Source organism: Aspergillus aculeatinus (assembly GCF_003184765.1).
Source record: "Aspergillus aculeatinus CBS 121060 unplaced genomic scaffold BO66scaffold_5, whole genome shotgun sequence".
NCBI classification, from domain to species: domain Eukaryota; kingdom Fungi; phylum Ascomycota; class Eurotiomycetes; order Eurotiales; family Aspergillaceae; genus Aspergillus; species Aspergillus aculeatinus.
Genome location: NW_020291474.1, coordinates 706,228 through 729,179, shown reverse-complemented (window position 1 = coordinate 729,179; position 22,952 = coordinate 706,228). Strand labels below are relative to the sequence as shown.

The window sequence follows — 22,952 nt, the reverse complement described above, 5'->3', positions numbered from 1 at the left end:
CCCGACTTTGGTATTCTTACCAACCAAGGCCAAGGTAGTTTGAACTAGAAAGAATAGATTACTCGGGGCATTATGGCTTCTTTCGTTAGTCCAAGAAAAAGCTCCAACGAATGGACAATCCTTTGGGCGCAAGAGTATTAGATCGTTGTGAGCCAAATCAACTACGTCTATGCCCACATACCGGGGACAGGAATATCCTTTGGACCCCCCCCCCCACCCCCGTCCCAAAGAGAACTCTAGGGAAGGGAAAGGTCTCTTCCGATCTCGATTTGAACATTCCATTGCTTGGCGATAATATTCAGAATGTCACTGTCACATGGACTCCGTGTAGGCAAGCTACGCTACGTAGGGAGGGTGAAAACCTACATCCGATGGCTAAAGTGGATGAAATGAAGAACTGCAACCTCAGGGCTCTCCATTCCAATGGTATGTCAAGTCCAACAGGATAGCTAGTGGGTCTTTCGAAGGACCCTTGAATAAGTTACTCTCCCGGCGGGGGGGATATCGGCAGAAGTGCCCAGCTTCTACAATTTATGCGGGGAAACCTTGGGTGCAGAAGCTCGAGCTCATTTAGAGGTGGGGGAGGGGGGTGGTTATTGGCGAATAAGCCTCCGTTCATTGGAAATGAGGCCCCTTGTATCACTTTAAGACTGCAGGGTCCAGGTCGGATACGGAGTGATATTCCTTTACTACTATGTCTGTACGCCAAGTTAGCGCTAAAGTCTTCCAAGGCTGAAGTGGAGTCCCCCCCCCCCCCTGTAGCGCTTCGTTTCGGCAGTTGCGGACGCTTGTCAAGTACCGTTGCCACATACTGAATATATTATCTGAGGGAAGCGTGGAAGACGTGGATTTCCGCTATTAAGAAACTATTTTACACGCAGCTGGAAAGGCAGAAAAGCATAAACAACATGGATTTCCGCCATCGAGGAACTATCTTACACGCGGCTGGGGAGGCGGTGAGGTGCCTCCCGGCGGAGGCCCTCCGTTATTATCAGTGTACAGTACAGTAGTTACTCCGTATATGTATATGGTGAGCGGTTTTGCTACATGTCCCATCTATTTACCCCGGTGGAGGTGCCGCTGCTTTTACCAGGGCAGCCAATCGGTGATTTGAATATTTTATAGGATACTTAATTTTTACATACATACTTTCAGACCATACACTAAACGTTAAGTTACTCCTGAATCTGTGACAAACTTTGGGACAAGAGAATGTCACGCCACCTACTGATAGTTGACACAAGGCAACTTGGAAGGATTTCCCCGCCCACAAGATTTGTGGAAAGCTAGGTAGTATGCTATTAAAGCCTCGAATGCCACTCTATGAAACAATCAAGGTTCACGGACGGTGGCCGGGCCCTTTGCCGGCTAGCAAGGACAGCCAAACAGCACCTCCGCCCAGAAACAGCCCAATCGCTGCATCAAGACTGGAAGGAGACCGATTCGGATGGGATTCAACCAGAGTCCTTTGTTCTTCTTTTGGTTCTTGGATAGCCGTGTCATGTCTGCTGAGCACCGCCCTGGCGCCAATGGTGTCCTGATGATTTCCGCCATCAAGCCCAGCGGCCATCTGCGTGATCTTGGACATAGTCTGCCGTGCATCCTCCCATCGTTTCTGGGATTTGTACACATAGACGAGACTGTGCAGTGTAGCGAGGAGATCAGGGTCGTGCTCCGCAGCCGCACGGTGTTGAAGATCGATCAGGCACAACAAATGCAGTTCAGCCTTCTGGATTTGTCCTTGTCGTAGATAAAGATTTGCCAGCGCACGCTGAAGATGTTGATGAAGCCGGTGCCCTCGGTCTAATGTCGTCCGAATCCCGGCTAGAGCGCGCAGGTAACAGGCCTCTGCCGCTGGCCATCGCTCCTGGTGCTCATACACGCTCGCGAGATTAGTGATGCTAAGCAGCATTAAGAAAGACTCGGGGTCTTGGTGACTCTGGGCCAGTGGTGCGAGTACCCGTTCGGCATCCTGCCATCGGTGTTGCGACATGTAAATATCGACCAGATTGAGACTATGATGGAATGCCAACGGGTGCTCGAGTCCCATCATCTGCTTAGTTGCACGAAGTACAGATGATAACATCTGCTCCATCTGGCTGGATTCTCCATGCTGGCTGTCGCCATTGGTGGCCGAGAGTGCCAACTCATTACTGTGCCCACTATCAACAGCTCCGTCTCTATGTGCCACTTCGACTCTGAGTGCTTGAGCCTCCAGGAAGCGCCCTGCCCAGCTATACATGTCTGCGAGCTCGAGCATAGTTTCCCACGTCTGTGGGTGGTCCTCTCCCAAACTTTCTTTGGCGATCTTCACCGATCGCGCCAGTAGCCTTTCAGCCACTGGCAGTCTATGTCGCATACATTCGGCCCATGCTTGATAAAGACCACCCATAAAGGTAGTGGCTATGTTGCCGGGCTCACCGAGGTTCTGCGCTCCCCACAATCTCAGCATGGAACCCATGCGGCCCGCCTCCTTCCAGTTTCCGACGGTGAAGGCGTAGCCCGCGCCTTTCATAAGCAAACTCAGCCAAGCTGCGGTTGCCTCCGGAGTCGAGGGCCTTGTCCGAATGGCTTTCCTGAGGTGCGGAAACAAAAGCCGGCAACTCTCCACATTAACGTAGTCACTGAACGGAAAGTTGCGATCGAGACTGCGCAACGCGATCCTTTGCGAGCCCATTTCAGGCTCCCGCGCCTCCAGCCACCTTTTGATCGCCCGTTGCACCAGCCTGTGGGATTGAAAAATGTGTTTATCGTGTGTAACCGAGAGGAACGAGAAGTCGCGCAGGATTCGGATGTCCGCTTCAAAGTCATCATTCTTCTTAGTGCCGCCATCTGCGGCTTCGTCGCCGCTTTCACCATCTGCGCCATCGTCATTCTCATCATCAGGCACACCAGTCAACCGGCAATCCCAGGTTCCATCGGTAGTAGCCTGATGAAACCTGTCGTCGTCGTCGTCGTCGAAGCCTCGGAGAAGGCACTCGGGAATGCCCTGGTGATTGTAGAAGCTCATCACGGCGAGCAACCTGGCGGCGGACCATCGCGCTCGCCTGATATACTCGAACGAGATCTTCCACGTCCCCAGAATGGAGTTATCGGCTTCATAGTCCCGCTGCGCATGGGCCTCATGAGCCTCGTGGTCCAGAAGGCGAAGATTCCTCCCGAGCTCTTCGCGGTACTGCAGAATCGAGCCCCGGGGGTCTCGCGATCTGATCACAGCGATCGCCTGCATGATCGCCAGGGGGATGAACTCGAGGGTCCGGAGAAGCAGGCGCGCTTCACTCAAGCTGCCTTCGTCACCAATCGGAAGCTTTTTCCGAAGGAGCGCCAGCCCGGAAGTTTCGCTCATCGGGTTGATGGTCAGAATGTTCCGTTCATACCCGAGATTGATGGCGACGTTTCTATTCCGCGTGGTGACGATGATGGCTCCATTGGGACATGTGGGGAGCAACGCAATGAGCGGTCGGGCTGCCCCGACATCCTTCGCCGTCGCCGCCGCCGCATCAGCAAGTGATCCGCGAGGTTGTAAAGGTTTGAAGAGCATGTGCTCGTCATCGAGGTTGTCCAGGATCAAGATCCACCGGCCATGGCGGGCGTCGTTCAGCCAGCTACTGATCAGCTCGAATATGTTGGCCTGCGGATGGCGGCGCCCGTAGATCTTGAGCCGGTCCGCCAGTTCTCGGTAGCTCAATTCCAGACGGACTGTGTTGCTGGCATGAATCCATAGCACCCACGTCTCCGGTGACCTCTCCCGCACCCGGTAGGAGTACTCAATCGCCAACTGCGATTTGCTTTTTTTTTTTTTTTTCGAGACGAGGTCAGGTAGGGAAAATTAATACGGTAAACGGAAAACGGAAAACAAATCACACTCACCCAAGTCCCCCGAGGCCTACAATCGCTGTCCTAGAAGCCGGCACCGCACAGATCGCATCGAGCTTATCCACCAGCGACCCACAGTCAACATAGTCAGGGTTCCGCAAAAAGGGGACGGTGGATAATGGGCTCGGCGGGGTTTCGGGTCGCTCTAAATGTCCGCATAGGATAAACTACTACTTAGTGTTTCACGTTCATTTTCGGGCGGCAGGGACGTCACAGTGGTCCTAGGCGCTTTTTTTTTTTTTTTTTTTTTTTTTACCTGGAGGAAGATGGAACTGGGCGGAAACACTGCCAGAGTTCTGGCCGATCTCCAGTCCATAGTTGGTGCCTGAAAAGTGGTAGCTCTGAAGCTGTGCTTGGCAAGTCATCGCATCGCGTGTGTGGTGCAGTGCAGTACAGTACAGTGCGGTGCAGTACGGTGCGGTGCAGGACGGTGCAGTGCCAGCGGGCTCGGGTAAACAACAAGAGAATAATCAACAAGAAAAGAACGAAGCATAGAACTGTTTAACTACCACTAGTAGATACGGAGTTAACAGTAGGTAGTTAGTGTGAGGGGAAGGTAACTTGGGTCTCTTAGCTTCATTGGTCAGGTGACTGACTGGTAAGTAACAAACATCAGGAAGCGCTAACGTTACTGTAAGCGTGGCTATTCCAACCCAGGGCATCCCTGCTTACATTTGGAAAAAAAAAGGTTGGAAGGATCACAGGTACCTTAGTTATACTTCAGGAAGCCTTGAAGATGTAAATTTATCTAATCCAAGTTCCATACAGGTTCGTCGGATTGAGGAAATGGTGACGATGGGTAACTGACTGTAAAATTGTGGCAGGCAACGCAATTCTACTGGCCCGCCCTCAGGATTGCACGTAAACTACCAACCTTGTATGAAAGCGATGCTCAGCATTGATCAATGCAAGAAGAGAAAGATTCAGCAACGGAATAATGGCTCAGGTCGGGTGAAATAAACAAAAAAGCAACCCCCAACCATTCATCCTACAATCACGACGACATTTCAGTCACGGAATTCACCTAGATTAAGCTGCAAGCTTTACCAGTGACAGAGACGACTACTACAGAGCGTTCGCAATAGCGGTATAAGCAGCCTTGGGGTTGTAGTTGCTGTCGAAGAGCAGAGGGCTGGAGCTGGAGCGCCACGAGTCCTAAAAGAGAGATTCCGGTATTAGTATGCCACGTGTTTCTTGTGATTGCGAACGGAGACAGGCACTTACGGGGTCAGCAACTCCCCAGACGGTGATACCGACGCACTTGGGCTGGTTCAGACACGCCTTGACGACCTAGGTGTGTGTCAGCAAGATCGATCGTGTCACTTGCAGTGATGCTACTCACGTTCACGTAGTCGGTGGAGCTAGCGCCAGCGATGTCGAGCTCGGTAATAGCGACCTCCTTGGTGCCTGCACCGGCGAGAGCATTAAGAGCTGTAAAGGGCTGTCAGTTTTCCTGTAGTGCGAGACCAACGAATGGGGGGGTACTTATCCTGAGACGGCAGCGCCGGCACCCGCGCTCAGGTGGGTTTGGGAACCTGTTGTGAATAACATGTTAGATTGTATACACGCTGGCTTTCAACCTCGAATGTCGCGCGACTTACCAATTCCGTCGATGGGGACGCCAGCTGCGACCCACTTCTTGACGTGGTTGACCAGGCCGGTCAATTTCGGGTACGAGGCGGAATCCAGGCTACGGCGGGGTCAGAATCAGGGCTAGAATGCGAGACATGAGACGAGAATCGAGAAGAATGACTTACTTGTAGTCGTTTATGTAAAGCTTGGCATTGGGATCCACCGCGCGAGCGGTCTCGAAAGCGATGCGCACATAGTCCTCACCGATGACGTTGTAGAAGTGACTCTGGCGAAGAGAGCCATCCTCGTTGAAGATCTCATTGACAACGTCCTTGCTTCGGTTAGAAGGCGTCTTGGCTTGAAAGATTGCCATTTGGGGATGGCTTACCCAGGCGTAGACCTTGCCCTTGTAGCGCTGCATCACGGTGGTGATGTGGTTCTGCATGACTTGGATCAGGGTGTTCTTATCGGAGATTGACTGCACCCAGGACGGGAGCTGTGAGTGCCAGACTGGTCGAGTTTAGTTGGCTTCTCAAGTATGGACTGTAGTACTGGGTCAATCGTACCGAGAGTGTGGCCACGGATCAGCTTTCCGTTAGACTGGGCGAAGTTGACCTGGAGGATGTAAGACTCGGGGGCACCTGTCGGGTTTTGTGAAGGATACATACCAGGTAATCCGACCCCGAGAAGGAGAACTGTCCCCGGTTGGCTATGTGCTGATCAGAATCAAATCACACTCGTTTCCTGCAAGGGCTGTGCTCACGCTCAGTAGCATCCCACTTCATGCTGTTCTCCGGAGTCAGCTGGCCAAAGTCGGCCTTGATGATCGCCGGGGTCTTTGCGTTCTTGTTGAGAGTGTACTGGTCGCCGATGGTGCCCAGGTACTTCTTGCCGTGCGTCTTGAATTTGGCATCGATGCTCACCGAGGCCTGGCGGGGCTCTATGGGGTTGGAGAGCACATTGCTGGCGAAAAGAACAGCCAGAGCAGCTGCTTTGATTTGAACCATGTGGGAAAGAAGGGATGATTGCTCTTGAGCTTGAGGAATGAACTAAATGAATGAATGAATGTTGATGTTGATGTTGATGGAACGAGAGATGGGAATCGCAGCATCTACGTGGGAATGGAGCAGTATTTGTAGACAGAACGACTCAGCATCTGAAGGATACAAAGCTGATGCTCGAGGTCTAGCTACTTGACCGGTGGAGTATCCCAATTGAGAACGGATATTGCATTGTTTCCCTTGTCCAGATATCTACTTCTTTGCTCGTAGGCGAGAATGGATACTTCGAATGGCGATTAGCCTGAACGGGTGAATGAAGAGGTTTAGGCTGGCTAGACCGAAACGCCAAGCTTGCTCACCGGAATTATGAAGGCCATCTGAATCTACAGGGGTGGGGTCCGATGTTGCACGGTTGTCCTCATAGCCTACCGATGGTTGCCCATCAGGGTCCAGGGTCTACCTCGGTTCCAGAGATAACTTGACCTTGAATAAATTGTATGCGGGAATAGCCGATGCCAAGCATTTCCTGCGGAGACCTTTCGTTTCGAAGGGGGATTTGGTGGGTTATACGTTATACACTGGGAATCTGCCACACTCCGGAGTCCCAAGGAGTCCCAAGGAGGTTAGCCAGAGACCACTGATATTTGGTCATTCGTGAACCTCCATCAATGCTTGCAGATACAATGGCAACTACAGCTGACCTTCATGCTGACAGGTGTCAATGATGTGGTCACTAGCAGTTAGCAGTTGAAGTTTAAATTGTTTTGGCATGAAACCCTCATCTCGGGGCAGTGTATCAGCCTAGAACCAATTGGCTTGGCACCCCACAACGATACACGTCTAGACTCGCGTGTACTTGCCAGACAGTAACCTGCCTCGGTAGCTGGTCCATGAAGCAATGCCGAAGCACATTATGCCACCTGCAATGCTATTTTAAAACCCCGTTCTGATCAGGGCAATGGTCCGGTGGACAGGTGATTCTGGCTGATGTAGTTTAGGCGCCAGTGTGAGCTGGTGACTTCAAGGTACTTGGTGAATTAGAATCAGACAACAAAAGAGACCAAGTACCCTGCTTTTATCCGAAACACCTGGGCTTGTCTAGCGAGCGCCAGACCAAGACATTGCTCTGGATAAATTACGAACTCCTTTCGCTAGACTCGAAGGTATATCAACTGTGGTGCCGCCCTCTATGCATCACTTGTCTTTTGTACTCCAAGACTTTCAAGACCAACTCATTATCTCTCCTTCTCTGCTGCAGAAGAGATCCCACCAAAATGAAATTCCTCAAGGCCAAAGCTGGTCTGCTGTCGTCTGGCATCTGCCTTCTTGTCTCTGCACCCTTTGCCTCCGCAAGCTGCCCTCTTCCTTCTACCTACTCTTGGACCTCAACCGGAGCTCTCGCAACTCCGAAGTCGGGATGGACCAGCCTGAAAGACTTCACTGATGTTGTTTGGAATGGCAAGCACATCGTCTATGCATCAACCACCGATACCAAAGGTAGCTACGGGTCGATGACCTTCAGTCCATTCTCCAACTGGGCGGACATGGCTCAAGCCAGCCAAATCGCCACGAGCTTCGGTGCCGTGGCCCCCACCTTGTTCTACTTCCAGCCCAAGAACATCTGGGTGCTCGCCACCCAGTGGGGGTCCAGCACTTTCACCTACCGCACCTCCACCGACCCCACCAACGTCAACAGCTGGTCCGCAGAGCAGCCCCTATTCTCGGGCCAGATCGGTAGCGGCGAAAGTTCCGGCACGGGCGCCATCGACCAGACCGTGATCGGTGACGCCACAAACATGTATCTCTTCTTCGCCGGCGACAACGGCCAGATCTACCGGGCCAGCATGCCCATCGGCAACTTCCCTGGGAACTTCGGCACGCAGTACGAGGTGGTGCTCAGTGGCGCCCGGAACGATATCTTCGAGGCGGTCCAGGTGTACACCGTCCAGGGCGGCCAGGGCCAGAGCAAGTACCTGATGATCGTCGAGGCGATTGGCTCGACTGGGCGTCGGTACTTCCGGTCCTTCACGGCTAGCAGTCTCGGCGGGGCGTGGACGCCCCAGGCGGCCAGCGAGAACCAGCCCTTCGCGGGCAAGGCCAACAGTGGTGCCACCTGGACTCAGGACATTAGTCACGGCGACTTAGTGCGCAACAACCCGGATCAGACGATGACCGTCGATCCTTGTAACCTCCAGTTGCTCTATCAGGGCAAGGACCCCAACAGCAGTGGCGACTACAACACTCAACCGTGGCGGCCGGGTGTGCTCACTCTGAAGCACTGAAGGGGTCGGCTTGGATGGATTGATGGAGGAGACTTTCCGGGTGGGGACGATGTGAGATGTGAAATGCTCCTATAGCCAAGGTCATGTGGTACGGCATGCCCTAGTTACTCCTTATGTATGCTCAACCCCTACGAGAGATCCCCCCAGTTACCACAGAACCATTACCATTTCTTGAGCCTAAGATAGTCAGCATCATCCGCTGAGTAGCTCCGAGCTTAGTCTTTCACCTTTTGGCATGTCCTCGACCCTAACATGGAGACCTCCACCTCCTTCATCCACGGAAATTTACCCGCTGTGGTTGTAGTTTATCATGTGCCTAGGCAGGATAGGCAAGGGCTGACAGCAACCTCTCTCAGCTACTCGCTCACTCTGCTGACACGCGTGCACCAGCATGCTGACAATCTGATGTTTGGAGCATTGATTAGGTTTCAGGCGAGAGAATATACGGAGTAAGCACTATAGCAAGCCGATCCGCACCGGAGCTGAGATGAAGCAAGAATTCACGCTAAAGCAGAAGCAGCCACTCAAATCATTGCACTGGTGCTCCACCATAAGCGGGAGATCGAATCAGAGGTAAGCTTGAGCGGTACCATCCGACATAGTGCGTGCATTACGCAGTCACCAAAAAGTCGGTTATACTAAGCTGACAACCTGAGGGCATCGCCTCGATCACGAACAACAGCATTATAAGCCCCTCATCTGCATGCCGTCAGCTCTCTCCCTCTGACTCTCAATTTCTCCTTCATCCCCCAAGTCGTATCCAGTCCACCCTCAAATCCCCAAATCCAACCATGTCGCACCCCAAGAAACCCATCTTCGTCGTCATCCCAGGCGCGTCGCAGAACCCGTCCCACTACGCCCACCTCCTCCACCTCCTCCAATCCGCCGGCCACGGCACCTTCACGGGTCTTCTCCCCAGCATCGGCGCCACCGACCCCATCACCGCCGCCGACGACACCCACTACATCCGCCACCGCCTGCTCCTGCCCCTACTGGATGTAGCCCGGCAGGACGTAATCCTGATCAGTCACTCCTACAGCGGGATGCCCGCCAGCGCCGCCGCAGCGGGGCTTGCTCGCGCCGACCGCGCCGCGGAGGGCAAGTCCACGGCGGTACTGGGCCAGATCTTCATCGCCAGCATCCTTCTCCGCGGCGGGGATGGGTCGAGCGTGATTGATGGGTTTGGGGGCCAGTTGCCGCCTCATATCCAGTTTGATGTATGCCCTCCCCCCTCCCCGCCTTGGCCTTGGCGTTGCTTGTCCCTATACCAGCAAGACTTTCTGGCGGTGTGGTTGACTCGACAAATGTGTCTGTGTGCGATTTACCTCGAATGAAACTGATAGTGTCTGTCTGTGCTCTAGGAAGAAGAGAACCTCCTCAAATGCGCCGACCCCATCCCCCCGCTCTTCTACGACGTCGAGCCCGTTCTCGCGGCCGCGGCGGCCCGGTCCTCCCTCAGTCAGGGGTATACCTCGTTTGCGAGTGAGTGTCCGCAGGCGAGCTGGGCGACGGAGGCGTTTCGTGGACGCGTGGCATACATCCATACCCTGCAGGACCGCGCGGTGCCGTATGAGGCGCAGCGGGCGATGGTGGAGGCGACGGGGGTGGAGTGGGTGACGCGGGAGCTGGACACGGGGCATAGTCCGCAGATGTCGGCGGCGGAGGAGTTGGTGGGGGTGATTTTGGAGGTGGTCGGGTTGTGGGTGTAGTCTTTGGGAGGGGGATGAATTGGGATGTATGGCGGAGTTTGAGATCTGCTGGGTTGGGTTGTTCTTGTTGTCGTTGGGAGGGGATTCCGTGAATGTTTCTAGGGTCTATGGGATAGGGGTAGAAAACAACGAGGTGAACTCCGGGTTAGAGTCTCTATACTAAGTATATTATTCTATGTCACATCTCCAAAAACCCTCAGGATCCAATTTGAGGAGGACTATACGGTAGTTATCACTGCAAGCAGATACTTTCATGGCCACAGATATCTAATTATGCCGATCTTACAAGGCTCCTGTAGATAAGCTTAGTAGAGGTTGAGAACAGGAGGCTTGGCGCGTTATAAACTGAATTAAATAGAACCAGCATCTAAAGCATTCTTCCACTCAGTCTCAATGAGAGTTCGACGAGACGGGCTCCGCGGCCGAAACTCAGCTTTGAAGGGCTGTGGCCGTGAGCTGATCCCCTGTGTCATGGCAAAGGGGTCTGGCGGCTCATCCCCCACATACTGAATGTGAAACGCCCACAGCATGCGCGAAATGACAAGATTCAACGAGTTACGAGCCAGATGCTCGCCGGGACAAAGCCTTCGCCCCATTCCGAACGCACAGATTGGTAGATCGGGGTTCTCGATCCACCTCTCCGGGAGGAAGCTGTGCGGATCCTGGAAGACCTCTTCATCGAATTCCAGCGACCAGTGGTTCTGGATGACAGTCGTACCTCGCCGAATGCGGTAGCCCATGTACTTGTCGTCCTGAGTCGTGCAATGGTGTAGACCCCCAGGAACGACGGGCCGCCAGCGCAGCACCTCTTCCACAAAAGCCCGGAGGTACGAAAGTCGAGGCATATCGTCCAGTGTCGGCATCCGCTGAGAACCCACCAGTTCGTCCAGTTCAGCCTGCGCGCGCAGCACGGCCGGTCGCTGCAGCACCGCCACCAGGATGAAGACTTCGAGCACAAAGGCCGTGGTGTCGCTGCCGGCCTCGTAGTTGACTCCGATGACGTGGGCCATCTCGTTCTCGCTGAATACCGACTCGGGCCATCGGGCGCAGGCGAGGTCGCGGATGGTCTGACTCCATGTCTTTGTTTCTGTCGTTTGGATTGCCCTCAGCATGTGGTGTGTGAAGAACCGCGCCTGGCTGTCCTGTAGTCGGGCGGCGCTTCTTCTCCACGGTGCCAGCCAGTCTGGCAAATGGTCCAGGATAGGGAACGCCACCCCTGGCAGACACACCTCGCCCAGGAGCTCGCGCATGATGCGATCTATCTCTTTCACCTCTGGCTCATCCCCGCGCTCCAGTCGGCGCCCATACGCCAACGCGAAAGTCAAACTCGCGGTGAAGCGGTGGAATCGCCCCGCAAAATCGTCGGTCGAGAGCAGCTCCCACAACAGCTGCTTGCACTCGAGGACCTGGAGACTGAGGTAGTCCTTGCATCGGCGCTTGTTCAGCAATGCGTAGAGGAGGAGGCGGTGTCGGCGCCACTGGAGACCATATGGCAGAGCCACGGCCAGGGAGTCGCTGCCCATGGCATCGGCAAAGTACGCGGGGCGAGAGCCATAGATGGCCCCTCGTCGTTTGAAGAGCTCTTTCGCGCAATGGAAAGAACCGATGATGATCATGGGGCGGGAGCCCATCCAGACGGTGATGATGGGGCCGTGTCGATCGTGCCAGGTTTTTAGGGTTCGCCACGGATCCCGCCGTGGCAACTGGTGCAGATTGCCGATGATCGGGAGTGGCCGCGGCCCCGGTGGATATCGATGTCTTCTCTTGTTGAGTCGTAGCAGAAGGTACAAGTATCCAAGGATTGTCATCGTGAGGGAAATAATCATCGTCTCTATATCGGGGCGATAAGCAATATTAAATATAACACTATATTGGCAGTATATTGCCGGTTTCGAGGTGTAGCTATCGATTCCTGCGAGTCCACGAGTATTTAAACGTGCCCACTAGTATAGAATTGACCTGCGCTATTTAAAAGCTCACGACCGTTCTGATCTACGTCCGGTTTATGTCGTCAATGGCGCGCATTGAATCGTGGCCTCTGCTCCGTAGACCTGTTTATGAACACTGGGCGCAAGGTATAACTCAGTGTGGGTGTTATTCCAAAAATCGTGCACCTAATAGACTCATTCACGGGTACATACTCTCTGCACATCTTCCCAGACAACATTGATATTGAATATTGGTACGCATGCGTTGAATCTTACCGATCGTGCAGTCTGCACGAGTCATGTCGTAATTGACCTGCACCAGAATGAGGCCAGCAAGCGACGAGTAGTCTCTTGAATAGGAAAGAGCCATCGCCTTTTGCTCTTTCAGCAAGAATTGTTGCTTCCTCGATGTCAACACTAAGTCATCGATACCTAAGTCCATGGACCAGCTTGCAATACACGTCGATGGGCTTCGAGGAGAGAGGGATATGACAGGTACGGAGACCTCAACCAAAATTCGCAACTGCAACCAAGGGCCCACAGAACAAAAGTCAATCATTCAAGAAATAAGCGGCGAGTAGATCACATTTTACTGATCATCGAAGGACGAAAGCTCAGGTCACAAAAGTGTCTTTTCGTGCAAGCATCTTGAAGGACATATAAGACAAGCTTCCGTCCATCCTCCATAGCATATCATCCACAAACCAGTAAAGCCATCGTTATGATGTCCTCTACCACTGTTCTACTTGACCAAAATCTATTCACTCTTTCTTATGATAGTCTTTCAGACGTGGAGAAGACCCGGATGAGCTATCTCCGAGCTCGAAGCATCACAAGATACTATGGTGGGACGAGCATCCAATAGCAACTGTTTCACTACACTGACTGGCACTACTCTAGGCTTCGCGCCAAACGATATTCTACACCTAACACCCAAGTTCTGGGCCTTTCACCGTGATGATATTTGCGCTTTTGATATTTCCGCGTTCTCACTCATCACCATCCAATGCAACCTCGTCGCCGGTAGCTTGGCTGCCTATTCCGAGTACCAGGATCTTGTCAAGCGTGTGCTGAGCTTTGACGTTCAGTGAGTTCTTGACCCAGTGGTAGACTTTTTTGTTGATCAATTCATCAGAGGGCAGTATATGCTCACCGAGCTAGGCCATGGCCTCGATGCCAAGCATATAGAGACGACAGCAACCTTGTTGTCAGACGGTAGTTTCGATCTACACACTCCTCACTTGCACGCGGCCAAGTAAGTTAAATCCACTCACAACCCCCCTGCACCGATGGCACAAAATCTAAAAATTGCTCAAGTACATGCCTCCTACATCACCGGTAGAAGGATTCCCACGGTTTGGCCTCGTCATGGCCAGACTTATAGTGGAGAACGAAGACCGAGACGTGCGGCCTTTTGTTGTCTGACTGAACAACGGCCGGGAAATGTGCCCTGGCGTTACATGCAGGTATGTGCTAGCCTCCTAAGCCTCCCGAATCATCATTAGGATGACCGATCTCATCTATATTTGCGCGTAGAGTGCTTCCCCGTCGAGCCGGCTCCAAGCCCCTCGACCATTCGATCACCAGCTTCAACCATGTTCGTCTCCCAGCATCTGCGTTGCTGGGCTCTCTTGCCAAGCCGGAAGATCCCCGCAAGAACTTCCTGCACGTCATCTCACGGATTGGAGTCGGCACGATGGCCATCTCCGATCCTCAAGCGCTGTGCGTTTGTGGCGGGGAAGTACAGCCTCCGCCGCCGCATCACCAACCCTGAAGGCAGTCCTATCCCGATATTCACCTTTCGGACCCAACAGCAACCCCTCCTGCACGCTCTAGCCCAGATCGCCGTCTTCGGGGCCTGGATCCCCCAGTGCATTGCACAGTACACAGATCCAATCCACGCAGCCCCGGTCCGCCACGCACTCGGGGTCTGCGTCAAGGCCGTCCTATCCAAGGCGGTCCAGCACAGCGGGTTTCACCTCGCCGAGCGCTGCGGCGCCCAGGGGCTGTACGAGTACAACCACATCGTCGAATCGCAGCTCGAAAGCCGAGGGATTGCTGTCTCGGAGGGGGATGCACTGGTTCTGAGCATTCGTATGTTGACCCTCGTGCCCCGAATCCAAGCTCACCCATCACCATAGTCTCCGATTACCTGTCAAGAAACTAACACAAATTATAAACATGTAGGCCTAACAACCGAGCTCCTCCTGAGCCGCTACGCAATGCCCCAGCCCAGGCACCCTGCCACACTTCTAGTCCAGCACGAGACCGGCCTGCTAGCTGCCGCCCGCACGCGCCTCCACACAATGTCCGACGGCCACCGCGGCGCCGAATACAACCGCGTGCTCCTGCCCCAGTGCCTGCCCATCGTCGAGGCGATCGGCCAGCGCATGGCCTACGAGGCAGCGCTGGATGCCGGTGTCGAACCGGATCTTCTGGCGCTGTACGAGGCGGGGGTGGTGTTGCAGGATCCGGCGTGGTATGCGGAGCACTGCGGGCTATCACGTGAGGCGCAACTGGACCAGGAGGGGCGGGCGCTGGATGCGCTGGAGCCTAGGGTTGAGGAGCTGCTGGACGGGCTGGGGGTGGCGCGGTTTTGCACGGCGCCGATTCTTTCGGCGGAGCGGATGGAAAGGTTTGCGGCGGGGTTGCCGACTTTTGGGGAGGAGGGGAACAGGGAGAGGCAGACGGAGAGTCGGCTATGACTTGGTCGTATCTGCTTCGCTTGAGTTTCCAATGAGCAAAAGGGCGATCTATCTTGAGTATTTCCGAGCCCAGGGGCAAAGCAGGCTGTGCTCATGGAAGCATGCAGCTGAAAAGCCATCTGTAGTAGCACGGATGCTAACCCTAATTGTCGGGGTTGACCTGTCGGGGTTGACCCGCTGGGCTCTCGCCACAAGATCGTTCGATTAAGTGATGCAAAAGCAATCAACCGGGTCACTTGTTTTGCGTTACATTCGGAAACCCTAGGTTAGTCATTTACTTCGTATGTGAGCCAGAAGATCGAATCTGGATTATAAAGCACCAAGAGGTGCTAAGACCATCTATAGAAGAGGGCCTCATAACTGTGGGCCAGCGGAGATATGTGAGTCGAGTCCTTTTTTGGTTGTACCGTTTTAGGTTGGAGGGGTAGGGAGGAGCTGACGTTGGGGTTGAACTAGGTATCCGAGGCGGAGGCGCGGGATGCGGTGGATAAGGCGCGGATGAGGCTGGCCCTCAGCCCTGGGGATACCGGGGCCTTGCTGGCGCATGTTGTGGCGCAGTTGTTTTATTCTTGGGGGATCAGGGGGGATAATACTCCTGAGAATGCAGAGTACCTGGGGTACTTGAGTGGGAAGGACTTGTATCCGGATTTCGAGTATGTTTCTTTTGAGGAGTATATCAGAGAAGCGATTCGAGGGGAAGGGCAGGGGGTTTATCAGAGTAGGTGAGGGTGTGGCTGTATGGCTAGATTCTTGATGTTGCGAGAAGCGGAAAATATATACGTAGCCGGGGAAACTGCGAGCTCGCCTGTCTTGTAGGGTACAGGCGACAGAAAGCAGAGCTGAAGACGAAGAAATACAGGATGCATGCCAAGCCTGGAGACTGAAAGCAAGATTGGACAGTACATGGTCTTGACCACCATCCACCGTTCTTCACCACCCCGTCAACGTCTACCTCTACTCCCTTACGTGGCGTCCGTCTCGCGACCCCACCCCCAACCACAGCAAATCTGGTCGGCTGTAATGCCCACAGACATCGACAAAGGCTCTCGTCCGCTGAATCGGCCCATCCAGGTCCAAGTCCGCGTAGATGATCCCCTCCTCCGTGCTGGGGATGGGCGCCGAAAGCAGGCGGCCATCGGGCCCGAAGATCGCCGAACTGCCGCCTCCGGGGGTGCTCATCATGCTCCCCGTGGCGGTCTGCATTTTGTCGATCCCGGCCTGGCTGATGACGGCGGTGGTGTGCAGGACGTAAGACTGGGATTCGATGGCGTAGGTGCGGGCGAGGGCGATGGTTCCTGCAATTTATTTTGCGGTGTTAGCCGATACTGAGTGGGAAGGAAATGGTCCCAATGAGGAAAGGGAAAGTACCCTCGCGCGACATGCTATACAAACACTCCTCTTTATTGTCCGCCTCGAACAGCGGCGGCCAGGCGGCGACGTGGATCTGCTCGCGCTGCGCATACGTGTGGTACTTGAGGAGGGGCTGGATGTGCTCCCAGCACGAGAGGGCGCCGACGCGCCCGGCAGCGGTGGTGTCAACCACGCTGTTGAGGCAGTCGCCGAACGAGTCGCCGAAGATGGTCCGTTCCATGTGCGTGGCTTTGATCTTCTTGCGCAGCGCGAGGATCTTCCCGTCCGAGTCGACGATCGCCTGCGCGATGTACAGGGAGTGGTGGATGTGCTCCGAGAAGCCCAGCACCACGGCGATCTTGTGCTCCGCCGCGCAGCGCTGGATCGTCGCCATCTGCGGGGAGTCGACCTTCAAGGAGTTCTGGATGTACAGAGATGAAAGGTTCATGTCGACGGGACGGGACCTAGAAGGATTTGTAGAAGTGCTTGCGTCAGGTTTGAGTGCCAGTTTGTTGGGGGAGATCGGGTTAGGGCAGGGCGAAGGGCTTGCCTTACCAGATCCAAGCAGGGTATCCCGGGATCCAGCATTCGGGGAAGCTGATCAATTGCGCGCCCTTTCTGGCGGCTTCAGCAATCAGAGTACATGTCTTCGCGACCGTTGCGTCGAGATCCAGCCACACCGGTTCGGCTTGGGTGACGGCGACGCGGACTGTTGAGGTGGCAGGGGCGCGCATGATGAGGTTATTGTGGTGCTGGCTTTCTGGGTAGAGTACCGTGTGGGAGAGCTTCAGAAGCTCCGGTGCTGGGAGGTTAAAGTATGCGCACTTTTAAGCTGTACACAGCGCAAGCAGAGCAGAGACGGCGATAACTTTAATCAAGTGTTATGACTGTTGCAGCTCGTTCAGATAGCTTCTTATCAGATTATCGCGGGGTTATCGAGGCGGAATTTGTCTTCCGCCGCTTGACCCCGCCCGGTTTTCGGCGAACTGTCAGACCACTTGAAGATGACCTTCTGGTCCTGATAAAACCACCCCAATGGCCAACGCCCTTGAGCAGGCTGAGAGCCGAAGGTACACCTGATTTAGAGCTGGTGGTCGTAAAAACGGATATTTAATAACTGTGGCGCGTTGGAAGTTGAAGTCCAATGGAGAAGATATGCGAGATTGAATCACTAAGGAAACCGTGCTAGTAGTCTGTCATCCCAAACACGTCGAAGCCGGTCTCATGGAAGATGTCGGGAAAGATGCTGGCGGTCCCTGTTTCTTCACTGTCAAATAAAGCCGTGTCCTCGTCCTCATGAGCCTCCTCCGTGGGCAACCATTCTGACTCAAGCTGCTCCTCTTCTGGCGCCTCCTCTCTCGGATTGGAGACAGCAGGAAACCCGTGCTGCAAAGGCAAGGCCCCCATGACCTGCCATCTGCGCGCCAGCTGCCGCAAGAGACAAATCGCTCGCCTCGCTTTGACCCACCGCTGCTGCATCGCCCACAGCACATGGAAACACACCCGAAACTGCGCAGTTGACGCGCTTCGTAGAGCCTGGTACGTCGAGGTCGCATTGCAGAGATGCGTCACGGCGGCTGTGAGCACACTGTGAACCACGAACGGGGGCATGTGGTCGACCGGCGCGACCTTGCGGTACTCACGGAGGAGTCGGACGATCGACGCCGCGGCGGTGGACATGGCGCGAACGCATAGCTGGTACATGCTGCTTCGCTGGGTGGCTTGCTTGAGATATGGTCGGTGGATGAGTATATGCGACATGTGGTACGAGATGTGCAAGTAGATGATCGAGGGCACGATCGCACGGGTCCGGCCCAACTGGATTTGAGGGTCCACCTGTCGCCGAAAGGCGTACAATTGGTCCCGCGCATTCAACAAGATATGGGACTTTTGGGCGCTGCTCAAGCTTGTGAATTCGAACGAGTAGCTGGAGGTTCAAGTTGAATGAGTCGGAGTTCTGGGTGGGTCCTGCTTCTGGGGCGGAAACATACATTCTATCCATGTGTTGATCATGGATGAACCACAAGCGGCATTGATGGTCAAAGGCTAGCTCGTCTAGAGAAGGTACGGGCCCAACGGTGCTGATAAAGAACTGGGTCTTGATCCGCCTCCATGGGAGCATACAGTTGCGTCCCAAAAGGGATGTTGCGATGCTGTCTCGGTGGCATCAGTTTGGAAGAATCGCATCGCGATGTTGCCTCTCACATACCGATCCATGAACACTGATGACCAGAGCGCTCTCAACTGAATGTGACGAGGGTGAACTTCTTGGGGTGAATTGATGGACTCAGCATCGGACAATTTGGTCTCCTGGGCCATGCTGACTGGTAGGCCTAGGTGTAGGGCCATACTAGCACACATTGCTTCTCGTCGTCATAGTTTGTCAGTTCGACATGGACCAGCCCACTGGAATCACTCAGTGCACTCACAGTTGTACATCCAAGCCATGTTGTGTTCCTCAAGCCCCAGCTCCCGCCAGCACATGATAGACAAAGCCTGTACGGTATGAACACTCGGCGATTCTCGACAGTGCTGCATGACCATGGCGTCAACCACGGCTGCAGCCTCCTCGCCAACTGTCCTGCTCTTGGCATCATCTGAGTAAAGTGCGCCAGCGGCTAATGCAGCGGTCTTGATTAGTGTGAGGTCTGCGTTCAGGTGATCGCCGTGCAGCTTATTCAAAGTCTCAGTGTCGACGAACTGGTGAATGGGGTTGACGCATTGTGTGAACAAAGCAAGCAGGTAGCTTTTCGTACTTCGTATGTCCGTCCGGCTAGATCCGGAGGGTTCTTCCCAGGATCTTGGGCTAGGGAGAGTCGTCGAAGGCATATGCTTCTGTCCACCCGTGCTCAGATCCTCCCAGTGGGAGACAGGGAAACAGAAATTTCCCGACGGTCCAATAAACGCTTCTTCACCATTGCTTTCAATACTCATGCGCCAGATCAGGGCGCTGACGTCTTCGATTGCAGTTGACATGTTGTCTGGTATAGCTGTAGCAACAATAGCAGGATCTGCCGTATTGTTATGGGAATTCGCACAAGCCTCTTTGCGTCCGAGCGAGACGTTCTCGGTCAAAGTGACGGCGTCGACGGGTTGGGATCGATGCAACTCCTCTTTGAGCATCGCGATCTGATCTTCCAGCCCCCTCACATAGTCCGCGTCAACTCTACGCCTGTCATGATTGAAAGATATGTTAAGATAGGGGCTGAGGACTATTCAATGGGGATGCAGACCTGTTGCGCTTTTCGGTATTGTACTGGCAAACTGCACGCTTGGTTATACACAACGAGCAAGCAGGACGCAAGCCATCACACTGGAAAAAGCTCCCTCATTACCAGTCACTCACGGGGCTATTGAAGATGTGGCGCGAAGGCCGATTTGATGCTCTTACCTTGCGCTTCCGTCGGCGGCAGGTCTCACAGGCCACCGAGACGCGAGCATTTGAGCTATTGGAGTCCATAATGGGGGACTCGGTAGGGCTTAAAGCTTGAGGCGGGATCTTCGTCGGTCTTAAGAGCCTTCTTCTTTCAGTGGTGGCACATTGCAGTGTGGTTGATTTGTATGCAGAGAGGAAGAGGATGATAAGCGATGCTGGAATCACGTAAGGCGACGCGATAAGGAAGCAACTGCTGCCTGAATAGTAGGGCATCAAACGTCAATCGCTGCCTTAATACCATGGATGTGTGCCTGATCTCTCCAACTCATCGTTCGTAACTTTTGCAACATTTCCAGACATGTCTGTTGTCAGAATGTTCTTTCGCACCTATCTTCACAGAGCCAAGTGATAGGCCAATCCTTGCAATTAGCCTATGACCAAGCCAATAACATGCCTATGCGGTAACTACATCATGGACTATGCTCCTCTGGCTGTCTGCTACATCATGCAAGCATATCTCGAGGGCTTTTGTCTCGGATTTCCATGGCAAAGTCAGATACCGTGATGCTAGGCAGCAATCAGTCTAGCGCATGACGAGCTCACAGCCACCGATGCTTAATCATTAGTCTAGTAGAGATAAGCACTAGCACACTAGCACTGCTATCACTATGACGACTCTAGTTAGGAAAAGTATCTGGCCAAGGCCGCAAAATATTTCATGTTTTATCTGCTGGACGTGCTCCCACCCCACCACTGACCCTCGCTCACACCAGATACACTCACTCCAAGTCGAAATGGTCACCAATCCGAAGGACAAGCCCAAGGTGACTTTGGAGGCGTTAGCCGACCTCCAAGTCCCCCGCGATCTGTCCATCTCCCCGGACGGCACCAAGATCGCCTATACACTACAATCCTTCAGCAAGAGCGGCGAGCATGCCACCTCATCAATTTGGATTGCGAAAGTGGGCGAGAAGAACAGCAGTCGCCAGATCACCTCGGGCTTATTCCACGACGAACAGCCCCGATGGTCTCGAGTCGGGGCGACCATCGCCTTCAAATCGGATCGCCACCGGCCGGGCACCAGCTCCGCCATATATGTGTTGCCGGTCGACGAGGGCGGCGAGGCATACCCCGTCACTCCAGTGGACCGCGAGAAGCCCATTGTAGCGTTCGAATGGGATGCTACCGGCACGAGGATTGCATACACCAGCGCAGACGAGAAGACAGACAACCAGGTGGCCAGGGAGAAAGCGAAAGATGATCCGACGGTCTGGGGGGAAGACGACGGGGAATATCTCCGCCTGAGGATCGCTCGTGTACCCGATACCAGGCAAGTCACCACGATTGTCGCGGGTCGTCGCCATGTCCATGACTTTTCGTGGAGCCCGGACGCCCAGCAGATCTGCTTCGTGGCGCACCAAGGGCCCGATATCAATTCCCCTGGGTTCCATGGCGCCGAGATCTGGATCACATCGGCCCCTGGACTGGAGTCTTCGAAGCAGATGGCCCGATTCCCGGGACCGATCAGCCAGATTGCGTGGGGCAGCTGTGGCGTCTACTTCATAGCCGGCCATGTCCCGACGCACTGCCTGACCTCCCTCTCGCTCTACGAACTGGATCTCGACCAGGGATCCTATGCAGAGCGCAGCACCGAGGGCGATGCAGAGCACTGCTGCATCACAGTCCAAAAGAACAGCCAATCGCGCCTCTCCTACCGGGTCCAGCGGTACCTGGCCGACGAGTTCTACTCGATCAACGACGACGGCACGCGGACCAAGGTCTACAGCGAAGAGTGCGAGATGACCTCGTTCGACCTCGTCCAGACGCCGGACAACAGCGCCATCCTGGCGATCACAAAGGGCGACGGGTCCCATCCCGAGGAGGTGTTTTCCGTGTCGGCGTGGGCGGGCACCGTCCAGCTGTCCGCGCACAATTTCGCCCTCGCCGCGCTCCAGATCGCCAGGTCGTGGGCCATCGCCACGCACGCTGCGGATGGATACTACCTCGATGGAATGATCTACGTCCCCTTCACTTACAACCCCAAGGATGGGCCCCTGCCCACCATACTCATGTCGCACGGAGGCCCCTACTGGCGGATCACCACCGGGTTTGCGGTCTGCCACTGTCTCGAGGCTCCAGTCCTGGTGTCCATGGGCTACGCGGTCCTGTGTCCCAACTACCGCGGTGGTAGCGGTCGCGGGGAAACCCACGCGGCGTATGCTCGAGGCGGGGTGGGCACCGCCGACTACACCGACTGCATTGATATCCTGCGATACAGTATCTCCCAAGGCTGGGTGGACTCTGCCCGGGTGGTCATCGGCGGGTGGTCGCAGGGCGGCTTCCTGTCGTATCTGGCCATCACCCGCGAGGAGTTCCATTTCCGCGGCGCCATCTGTGGGGCGGGGATATCAGAATGGGACTCGATGGCGATGTCCAGTGATGCGTACTGGATGCAGGGGGAGGTGGCCGGCGGGGCGCCGTGGGATGTGGATGATGATGCCGCCGTCACGCCGGATCCAGACTCGACGAGCGCGGCTAAGAAATGGATTAGTGACACCCACGGCCGGCGGGGCAGCGCGCTCTGGCACATGCGGAACGTGACGACGCCCGTCTTGATCCTGCATGGTGAGAACGACGTGCGGGTGCCGGTCGCCCAGGCCATCGCCTTCTATCGCGCGTGTGTCCGCAACGGTGTGCCGGTCGAGATGGTGACGTACCCTCGCGAAGGGCACTTTGTTGTGGAACGGAGACATTTGTTGGACATGTGGGCGCGGATGAGGAGGTTCTGTTATCGAAACTTGCATTGAGTGACGCTAGGAATGCATGAAAAGGGGGGGGGGGGGGCAGACTAATTCAGTACCTAGCTAGTCGAGATACGTCGCTTGCCATAACAACAAGACTTGACGAGACCTCTATTTAGAATATCCTCCGACCTCCCAAACCTGGAAACTGAGGGGGCGGAAAGGGATAAATACTGAGCGAGACCATCAGAAAAGAAAGTAAATGAACAGACGACTGCAAAAAGAGCAACCCTACCTTATTCTCTATATAGCCCTAAATGAAGCATCTCTCAATCTCGACAACCCATCTTGACTGGGATTCACCCCCTCCCCCTCCGCAGAAGATCCCTCCGATCCGCCCACCGGCTTTTTT

General features: G+C 54.6%; 10 protein-coding genes across 10 annotated transcripts; 5 read left to right on the top strand and 5 right to left on the bottom strand.

The window, feature by feature from the left end:
* Positions 1–1,217: 1,217 nt before the first annotated feature.
* BO66DRAFT_468436 (uncharacterized protein) lies at positions 1,218–4,241 on the bottom strand (the record flags this gene model as incomplete). Its single annotated transcript, XM_025652654.1, has 3 exons — positions 1,218–3,788; positions 3,871–4,021; positions 4,133–4,241. The coding sequence occupies 3 exons, from the start codon at positions 4,239–4,241 to the stop codon at positions 1,340–1,342; spliced, it is 2,709 nt and encodes a 902-aa protein (XP_025507867.1). The 3' UTR covers positions 1,218–1,339.
* Positions 4,242–4,941: 700 nt separating this feature from the next.
* Positions 4,942–6,455, bottom strand: BO66DRAFT_314208 (endo-1,4-beta-xylanase; the record flags this gene model as incomplete). Its single annotated transcript, XM_025643421.1, has 10 exons — positions 4,942–5,031; positions 5,101–5,166; positions 5,219–5,317; positions 5,374–5,411; positions 5,478–5,566; positions 5,634–5,779; positions 5,837–5,958; positions 6,015–6,063; positions 6,117–6,157; positions 6,212–6,455. 10 exons carry the CDS (start codon positions 6,453–6,455, stop codon positions 4,942–4,944), a joined length of 984 nt encoding a protein of 327 aa, XP_025507866.1.
* A 1,130-nt stretch (positions 6,456–7,585) lies between these two features.
* On the top strand, positions 7,586–8,883 carry BO66DRAFT_388655 (1,4-beta-D-arabinoxylan arabinofuranohydrolase axhA). Its single transcript, XM_025646614.1, has one exon. The coding sequence runs from the start codon at positions 7,724–7,726 to the stop codon at positions 8,729–8,731; it is 1,008 nt and encodes a 335-aa protein (XP_025507865.1). The 5' UTR covers positions 7,586–7,723; the 3' UTR covers positions 8,732–8,883.
* A 563-nt stretch (positions 8,884–9,446) lies between these two features.
* BO66DRAFT_468434 (alpha/beta hydrolase) lies at positions 9,447–10,440 on the top strand (the record flags this gene model as incomplete). The annotated part of the gene is made up of 2 exons (XM_025652653.1): positions 9,447–9,948; positions 10,093–10,440. The coding sequence occupies exons 1-2, from the start codon at positions 9,523–9,525 to the stop codon at positions 10,438–10,440; spliced, it is 774 nt and encodes a 257-aa protein (XP_025507864.1). The 5' UTR covers positions 9,447–9,522.
* Positions 10,441–10,811: 371 nt separating this feature from the next.
* Positions 10,812–12,224, bottom strand: BO66DRAFT_287828 (cytochrome P450; the record flags this gene model as incomplete). The annotated part of the gene is made up of 1 exon (XM_025643147.1): positions 10,812–12,224. A coding segment is annotated over one exon (1,413 nt), but the record flags the coding sequence as incomplete, so codon positions are not given.
* Positions 12,225–13,092: 868 nt separating this feature from the next.
* On the top strand, positions 13,093–13,627 carry BO66DRAFT_314420 (uncharacterized protein; the record flags this gene model as incomplete). Its single annotated transcript, XM_025643434.1, has 3 exons — positions 13,093–13,213; positions 13,269–13,455; positions 13,504–13,627. The coding sequence occupies 3 exons, from the start codon at positions 13,093–13,095 to the stop codon at positions 13,625–13,627; spliced, it is 432 nt and encodes a 143-aa protein (XP_025507862.1).
* Positions 13,628–13,688: 61 nt separating this feature from the next.
* Positions 13,689–15,073, top strand: BO66DRAFT_408499 (uncharacterized protein; the record flags this gene model as incomplete). The annotated part of the gene is made up of 5 exons (XM_025649121.1): positions 13,689–13,787; positions 13,835–13,838; positions 13,907–14,055; positions 14,087–14,462; positions 14,556–15,073. 5 exons carry the CDS (start codon positions 13,689–13,691, stop codon positions 15,071–15,073), a joined length of 1,146 nt encoding a protein of 381 aa, XP_025507861.1.
* A 733-nt stretch (positions 15,074–15,806) lies between these two features.
* BO66DRAFT_388653 (carbon-nitrogen hydrolase family protein) lies at positions 15,807–17,061 on the bottom strand. The gene is made up of 3 exons (XM_025646613.1): positions 16,979–17,061; positions 16,442–16,908; positions 15,807–16,368 (listed from the first exon to the last, which is right to left on the bottom strand). The coding sequence occupies exons 2-3, from the start codon at positions 16,869–16,871 to the stop codon at positions 16,028–16,030; spliced, it is 771 nt and encodes a 256-aa protein (XP_025507860.1). The 5' UTR covers positions 16,872–16,908; positions 16,979–17,061; the 3' UTR covers positions 15,807–16,027.
* Positions 17,062–17,492: 431 nt separating this feature from the next.
* On the bottom strand, positions 17,493–19,883 carry BO66DRAFT_366416 (fungal specific transcription factor domain-containing protein; the record flags this gene model as incomplete). The annotated part of the gene is made up of 5 exons (XM_025645253.1): positions 17,493–18,350; positions 18,415–18,576; positions 18,633–18,786; positions 18,853–19,595; positions 19,759–19,883. 5 exons carry the CDS (start codon positions 19,881–19,883, stop codon positions 17,609–17,611), a joined length of 1,926 nt encoding a protein of 641 aa, XP_025507859.1. The 3' UTR covers positions 17,493–17,608.
* Positions 19,884–20,484: 601 nt separating this feature from the next.
* On the top strand, positions 20,485–22,622 carry BO66DRAFT_388651 (S9 family peptidase). The gene has a single exon (XM_025646612.1). The coding sequence runs from the start codon at positions 20,594–20,596 to the stop codon at positions 22,604–22,606; it is 2,013 nt and encodes a 670-aa protein (XP_025507858.1). The 5' UTR covers positions 20,485–20,593; the 3' UTR covers positions 22,607–22,622.
* Positions 22,623–22,952: the final 330 nt, after the last annotated feature.

Coding starts and splice junctions, on each gene's coding strand:
- BO66DRAFT_388653 (XM_025646613.1), bottom strand. CDS start 16,871: ATGAACCTTTCATCTCTGTACATCCAGAACTCCTTGAAGGTCGACTCC. Junction 16,369..16,441: donor GTATAGCATGTCGCGCGAGG/GTACTTTCCCTT, acceptor AATAAATTGCAG/GAACCATCGCCCTCGCCCGC.
- BO66DRAFT_388651 (XM_025646612.1), top strand. CDS start 20,594: ATGGTCACCAATCCGAAGGACAAGCCCAAGGTGACTTTGGAGGCGTTA.
- BO66DRAFT_388655 (XM_025646614.1), top strand. CDS start 7,724: ATGAAATTCCTCAAGGCCAAAGCTGGTCTGCTGTCGTCTGGCATCTGC.